The 7,514-nt window shown below is 44.4% G+C and overlaps 2 protein-coding genes across 5 annotated transcripts in view; both read left to right on the forward strand.

Annotated features, from left to right (window-relative positions):
- The first annotated feature begins 1,475 nt into the window (after positions 1-1,475).
- On the forward strand, positions 1,476-4,509 carry LOC106814793 (thioredoxin-like protein 4A). Of its 4 annotated transcripts, none has more exons than XM_014819145.1 (2): positions 1,476-1,504; positions 3,972-4,509. In XM_014819145.1, exon 2 carries the CDS (start codon positions 4,059-4,061, stop codon positions 4,485-4,487), a length of 429 nt encoding a protein of 142 aa, XP_014674631.1. In that variant the 5' UTR covers positions 1,476-1,504; positions 3,972-4,058; the 3' UTR covers positions 4,488-4,509. The 4 variants fall into 4 exon arrangements, with proteins under 4 accessions (XP_014674631.1, XP_014674629.1, XP_014674632.1 ...); XM_014819143.1 differs by having other exon boundaries at positions 1,490-1,578; XM_014819146.1 differs by having other exon boundaries at positions 1,490-1,508.
- A 259-nt stretch (positions 4,510-4,768) lies between these two features.
- LOC106814792 (ras-related protein Rab-5B-like) overlaps positions 4,769-7,514 on the forward strand; it is an 8,457-nt gene continuing 5,711 nt past the window's right edge. Inside the window, exons 1-3 of the mRNA XM_014819142.1 lie at positions 4,769-5,026; positions 5,610-5,692; positions 5,906-6,037. Coding sequence (XP_014674628.1) covers positions 4,792-5,026; positions 5,610-5,692; positions 5,906-6,037 — 450 coding nt within the window. The 5' untranslated portion in view covers positions 4,769-4,791. The remainder of the gene's footprint in view (positions 5,027-5,609; positions 5,693-5,905; positions 6,038-7,514) is intronic.

Here is a 7,514-nt window from a genome sequence, read left to right on the forward strand (position 1 = left end):
CACGCACGCACGCCCGTGTTCGTAAGCACACACGCACACACGCACACACGCACACACGCACACACGCACACACGCACACACGCACACACGCACACACGCACACACGCACATACGCGCACACGCGCACACACGCACACACGCACGCTCACATATACGCGCCCACGCAGACGCACTTGCACACGCACACACTCGCACACGCATACACGCACGCGGCACGCTCACATAAACGCGCCCACGCACGCGGGCGCGCTCACATACACGTAACCACGCACACGCGCACACTCACATACACGCGCTTACGCATACATTCACACACGCACACACGCACGCTCACTCACATACACCCGCCCACGCAGACGCACTCGCACATGCGCACGCATGCGCTCTCACATACACGCGCCCACGCAGACCAGAGTTAGTAGAGGGAGACTCACTCTACTAACTATGCGCAGACGCACCAACACATGCGAACGCACGCGCTTTCACAATGGCATAAAATCGATAAAAGTGCGTCCGATTAAGTAATAGACATCAAAAATCAATATTATGTGCCCAAAATAAGTATGTTCTAGTTAAATAACTTTAACTTTCAACTGCTACAATCGCGTGCTTGCATTTCCTGGCGCATACACGGACCAAGAGTCAAATAACAAATTATTCATTAACGAATACAATCATAAGAGCTCAGCGTCTTGGCTTTTCAACAACAAATGACGTTATGTGTCTGCACAGTAAGTGACACCAAGCTTCAGCAGGTGCTACTGTGCATTTACAGGATCGCTAAGTTTTTGCAACTTTTATTTAATTAAAAAATGCAAAAGCAATTAAGATAAAACGAAAAATAGAGCGTGCCTACAACCCTTGATTAGGGCAAGCAAAAATGTCGAAGCTTATACAATTTAAACCGCATTAACAAATCGCTTTGCTCAAATTTTTAATGAATTTTTTTAACGGTTCTATACAATTTCATATAAAATTTCCAGACTGTAATTTTAGATAAAATTGTCTAAGATTTAAGACACAAGATTGCGGCCACCCGCCGTGTAAACTGTGGCGTGTTGAAACAGGATGGTGCTGAAGGTGACTTGGCTTACTCCGCTTACCTTCACCTTACCCCTCCTCCTCAATTCACTCTTCCAAGAAATTCTTACCAAGTTCTCTCCCTTCTTCACCTCCCCTCATCACCCCTGTCACGTACCTCCTTTATCTTCTGCCTCCAAGGCTCCATCTACTAACCTCGCGCCTTATTATTTAGTCCTCAAATTTATTCTTCTTGATTCCTTACAATTTAATTTAATTATTTACTCCCAATAATATGTATTTTATCTATATATTTTTAACGTTTGTTATCGCATAATATTGCGTAGCTCAGGCTTCAGCGTGGCTGGCCGACTCTGCACAACGTCACGCTCACTACGCTGCACAATCGATCGTTTGCTGTGCCAAATAGCGCCGATAGGTGGCGCAGTTAGTGCAAATCACTGACAACGTCCATGTAACTTATGTATGTATGTTGTAGTTCTTTCATTCATAAAATTGCAAACATATTTGAGGTTAGGTTAAAGCGTTTTAAGTTGGGTATGTCATTGTTATAGTTTAAGTTCAAACGTAAACCACGTAGTTATATCATTTACGTAATATAGTACATTCAATCTATTAGGAAATACGGAAATGTGAGGTTCTGTGCCACGTCATGTGCACAGCCACAGGCACAGGCACTTGGAGCGTTTCAATAAAATATAATGCTAAATAAATACGAAATCTATTTACTACCAAAGTCTTAATGTTTCGATACTCTCTTTCACCTATTATTGTCGACAATTTCCTGCAAATTCCGTTCAAATGCTCATCTGCAACAAACACTGGCTGCCGCCATCACAGGCACTTGAAACGTCTGAATAAAAATAAAAAATGTAAACACGAAATGTATTTACTACCAAAGTCTTAATGTTTCTCTACTCTATTTCGCCTATAATCACATGTAAATGCCGGTCAAATGCTCATCTGCAACACACAAGTACACCGCATGCCTGCGCTGTGCACAAACAACATGAATAAGACTAAGAGAGCAGGTAGGAAAGCTTGATCGCTAAATTCGCTCGACGCTCGCTTCATTTCACACCTTCACAGCACGAATACATCCAACAGCTTCCATCTTGGTATCTATGTGTACATAAATGTTCTCTTGTTCGAATTATAATTCTGCCATTTGTTCTTACCTACTCCCGCCCGAGATATCTCGTGAAATCCTGCAGGAAATGTTCTCGCCGTGAAAATGTACCGAGGACGAAATGTCTGTTTATACACGAGTAATGGCGGCGCATTGCATGCCGGGATGAGCTGCTGCCGGCCTCCGAGCCTCCATTTTGAGGCCCGCTAAGCCAAGCATAATGCGCGCGGGCATGTCGTCACACACACGACTACAGCGATCGATCGAAAGTAGCGCCGGTTAGGGATTTTCGGATGATACGTCCTCTTTACATCTTCTACTTTTTTACGGCGAGAACATTTCCTGCAGGATTTCACGAGATATCTCTGGCGGGAGTAGGTAAGAACAAAGGGCAGAGTTATAATTCGAACAAGTGAACATTTATGTACACATAGATACCAAGATGGAAGCTGTTGGATGTGTATTCGTGCTGTGAAGGTGTGAAATGAAGCGAGCGTCGAGCCAATTTAGCGATCAAGCTTTCCTACCTGCTCTCTTATTCATGTTGTTTGTGCACAGCGCGGGCGTGCGGTGTACTTGTGTGTTGCAGATGAGCATTTGAACAGTGTTTACATGTGATTATAGGCGAAATAGAGTAGAGAAACATTAGGACTTTAGTAGTAAATACATTTCGTGTTTAAATTTTTTTGTTTTATTGAGACGTTTCAAGTGCCTGTGGCCGCCATGGCTGCCGCTGCACACTGACACATAAATATATATCAGGTAGGAAAGCGTGCTGCCAAAATTTGCTCGACGCTTGCTTGATTTCACACGAATACAACACAAACATTCAACCATTTTACTCCATCTTTGTTTCTATTTGAAGAACAGTGTTCACTTGTTATAAAAACATAGTGTCTGTGTTCGTAACCGAGCTGTGTCACTCGAAATCACACAAAGCCTGACGAAATTCTCGCGTTCGCTCCCGTTGCGCAGTTTATGTAAATGGCTGCAAGTACAGGGCTATAGGCGGCGCACTGCATTTTGGGAAACTACCACGCTGCTTTCCAACTCCCGTACGAGCCTTGTCAAAGCCGCCAGTGGAGCGTTGCAATAATGCGGCGCAAAAATGAGGTCACGAAGAGCGCCGGTGGGTGTTTCCTGATTCTGACAGCCATTTACATAAACTGCGCAACGGGAGCGAACGCGAGAATTTTGTCAGGCTTTGTGTGATTTCGCGTGACACAGTTCGGTTATGAACACAGACAGTATGTTTTTATAACAAGTGAACACTGTTCTTCAAATAGAAACAAAGATGGAGTAGAATGGTTGAATATTTGTGTTGTATTCGTGTGAAATCAAGCGAGAGTCAAGCGAATTTTGGCAGCACGCTTTCCTACCTGCTTTATATTTATGTGTCAGTGTGCAGCGGCAGCCTGTGTTTGTTGCAGATGAGCATTTGGATGGCATTTGCAGGAAATTGTCGGCAATAATAGGTGAAAGAGAGTATAGAAACATTAAGACTTTGGTAGTAAATAGATTTCGTATTTATTTAGCATTATATTTTATTGAAACGCTCCAAGTGCCTGTGGTCATGTGCACGGTAGGCCTACAGCCAGCCAGTGAGACTATACTGACTAGTCACCAGTCACGCCAGTCCACTGACCCTATGACATGTAACCGACAGGTTACACCATTACTGTAACAACTCTTATTCTTAACCAAAAATTACCCGAGTGCATCATTGTTTCTACTCGGTCTTAACACGTCATGTATGCATACACCGCTACTACTACACGTCACATGTTTCGTTCTCGCGCAGTGACGCAGCTCTTTCCGGTCGCCGACACCGCCACCGGGGCGAGAACGTTGGGCGAGATCGCTAGCGCCCCACCAGCCAAGCGCCGCCATGTCGTACATGCTGCAGCACCTCCACAACGGCTGGCAAGTCGACCAGGCCATCCTGTCCGAAGAAGACCGCGTAGTAGTCATCCGTTTCGGCCACGACTGGGATCCGACGTCGATGAAGATGGACGAGGTCTTATACAGCATCGCCGAGAAGGTGAAGAACTTTGCCGTCATCTACCTCGTCGATGTCACCGAGGTGCCCGACTTCAACAAGATGTACGAGCTGTACGACCCGTGCACCGTGATGTTTTTCTACCGCAACAAGCACATGATGATCGACCTCGGCACTGGCAACAACAACAAGATCAACTGGGCGCTCGAGGACAAGCAGGAGATGGTTGACATTGTCGAGACGGTGTACCGCGGAGCGCGCAAGGGTCGCGGTCTTGTCGTCTCGCCGAAGGACTACTCGACCAAGTATCGCTACTAGGTACTGTCGATATTCGCGAGACTTTCGACATCGATAGACGTGCGTCACGCGGTAGCGTGCGTCGAACGAGATTCGTCGAAATATAGCGGAACTGGACCGAGCTAACAGAGCAGTGGTTGAGCTACGTGTGCGCAATCGATAGACTTGTGATTCGATAGACTCGCCGTCAGACTAGCAAATAAAAACTATACTATTTCGCGGAGTCAAGGTTTTGTGTACGCGGGCACGAAACGAGACATTAGCGCGCACTTGTGTTGTACAGTGACTCTTGACCGAACCTTGACCTCTTGAGCGAAGCGCACTGATGGCGAACAGGGGTCAGGTGCAACGACCGGCGGGCAGTAGCCTGCAGGGTAAGATATGCCAGTTCAAGCTGGTGCTGCTGGGCGAGAGCGCTGTGGGGAAGTCCAGTCTCGTGTTGCGTTTCGTGAAGGGGCAGTTCTATGAGTACCAGGAGAGCACGATAGGCGCAGCTTTCCTCACGCAGACTGTCTGCCTGGACGACATCACCGTCAAGTTTGAGATCTGGGACACCGCAGGTAACGCATGCATGCGCACAGGGAAGGTTAGTCCGAGTTTCCTTCGACCAATGCTGATGCTGAGGATTTTTTGTAGATTTGTTTGATCCATTAAAAATCGTCGGTGTGGGAATCAGTTAAAGGAAACTCGGACTAGGGAAGGTGTGTCTGGACTATGGATTATTTTGTCTCTTCTGAGTTATCATATTACAGGGGCAAGTTTATGATATGAATTCAGTACATGTTCGTTTACATGTCATGGTGCTCCAGAGAACAGGTTGATATTTTTAGGCAAAAAAACTCATAGTTTTCTCATAAATCCCATGTGGCATATGTTTCATCCATCTTCAAAAATGTATCAAAATTAAAACACATTTATTTTATATATATAAGAAAATAATTGTTAATAAGTAAATAAAAAATAAGAAATAAAACAAACTACATAACTCATGATAAAATGTTATTTGATAAAGTTAGTGGAACAACTAGCAATTGTTATTGATATCAGAAATTCATTATAATGTCACAATAAAGTTGATATCAGATAACTACTACTGCAGTGTATCGGTTGCTCGATGCATTATAACACCCATACGTATTTCAGGGCAAGAGCGGTACCACAGTCTTGCCCCGATGTACTACAGAGGCGCACAGGCGGCAATCGTTGTCTATGACATCACAAGTCAGGTATGCGTGCATACATATTTCTATCCTTGCAGGTTTTTCCAGTAGTTTAGGTTCTCATAACGACTCGGTTCGGCAGAGAATGCCGGCAAGTACTCAAACAGTCGGAAATACATGCAGAAATTTACCCGTAAGTGATTCGAGAATCGTCGAAGCTCTCCTCGGAGATTTTGAGGACGATGTTTTTATGACGTGATTTACTTATCCCTTTTGTAGGACACATTCAACAGAGCCAAGAGCTGGGTGAAGGAACTGCAGAGGCAGGCCAATCCGAACATCGTAATCGCACTCGCCGGTAACAAGGCCGACTTGGCCGACAAGCGCATGGTGGAGTTTGAGGATGGGCAGGTGAGTGAGATAGAGAAAGCTACAAGTAAAACAGAGTCAAGGAGCAAGTGAGGAGAGAGATTGAGAGGGAGAAAGAGAGAGTCAAAGTGAGAGAGAGAGAAAGAGAGGAAGAGAGAGCGAGAGAGAGAGAGAAAAGAGAAGCAAAGGGTGAGGTAGCAATGGATGATAGATGGGTGATGAGAAATTTCAATCTAATCACTCTACCATAATAGTAACATCTTGCATAATATAAATGTGCGTGATGTAAGTTTGATTGTGTATTGCTATTCACCCATCAGGCATATGCTGAGTGAAAACGAGCCTTGTGTTTGTCGAGAGCGTCCGCCAAGACAGCGATGAATGCAACGATGTGTTTCTTCCTTACTATCGGCCAAGAAGCTGGCCAAAAAGTGAGCTCAAGTGGGCCATTCAGGTGGTAGCCAAGTGAGTAGGCGGACTTGAAGCGGAGCTCACTTGACCAGGCTAAGCTCATGTTGCTGAAGCGAGATGGAACAGTCATGGCTTTGATTGTCCATGCGCCGGTGGCAGGGGCATCCACTTGGTCCAGCGGCCTTTATCGAACCAACTTCCTGAGTATGACTTGTGCATCCTTGCCACTTTGTCACTGCTTACATTTTCATTTGCTCCCAAGTGAAACATTATTGATGGCCAATCAACTTTATGTTTAGGCAATTGGCCGGGGCGTCGTTCCGCACAAATGGTTTAATTGTACAGCTGTGTATCTGGACCTCTTCATCTCTCAGCAAATAATTCGAGGGATGTTTACAGTTACCTCCAGTGGTAGGGAAGGCAGATGCAGTAGAGGAAATTTTACTAATATATTAGTCTAAAACTATATAGTGAGTCAATGATTTGAAGACGCTTGAGAAAAGCTAAGTGTCCACAAAGAGGAATCCATTGTGTACAGCAATAGGAAGTTTTTTAATGCAACAAAGTTGTATCAGTAAGCATTCTCCAACTGGATACTGTTCCTGGTAGCTTATTGGAATCAGACAAAAAACTTCGTATTTTTACATTAGTGGTGATACTGTCACAAATATTTGCAGTGCCACCTATGGTGTTTTAGCGTATATTGAGCCAATTTCAATTGAACAAGGCGGTTAATTTAATGCACAGGATAACTACGGATGCATGGTAGGAGAGACTCTCATTTTTCACCGAATATTTATTTACACTTACCAATATGTAATCCGCCTATAAACGAAAGATCAACCACATAACATGAAGCAAAAAAATTTGGGACAGGCAAGAGATATTGTTATCATTGATGGTTAGCACTCGCCTTGTGTAACACAAGCAGAAGAATGTATAGAATTATTTGCAGTTGTATTAAATAACTAGGTGGAAATATGCATAGATGTATTATCGCATATACATTAATTATTCATGTATTGCTACGGACATTATTTATCCAAATAGCAAAAACTCTGTGTAGGGGTGGAACGAACGAGAGGTATCTGAATCTCTCTCAAACAGA

This window comes from Priapulus caudatus, unplaced genomic scaffold (assembly GCF_000485595.1).
Source record: "Priapulus caudatus unplaced genomic scaffold, Priapulus_caudatus-5.0.1 Scaffold980, whole genome shotgun sequence".
Taxonomy (NCBI): domain Eukaryota; kingdom Metazoa; phylum Priapulida; class Priapulimorpha; order Priapulimorphida; family Priapulidae; genus Priapulus; species Priapulus caudatus.

Bases quoted from the DNA above. Each gene is read 5' to 3' on its own strand.
- LOC106814793 (XM_014819145.1), top strand. From the start codon at position 4,059: ATGTCGTACATGCTGCAGCACCTCCACAACGGCTGGCAAGTCGACCAG.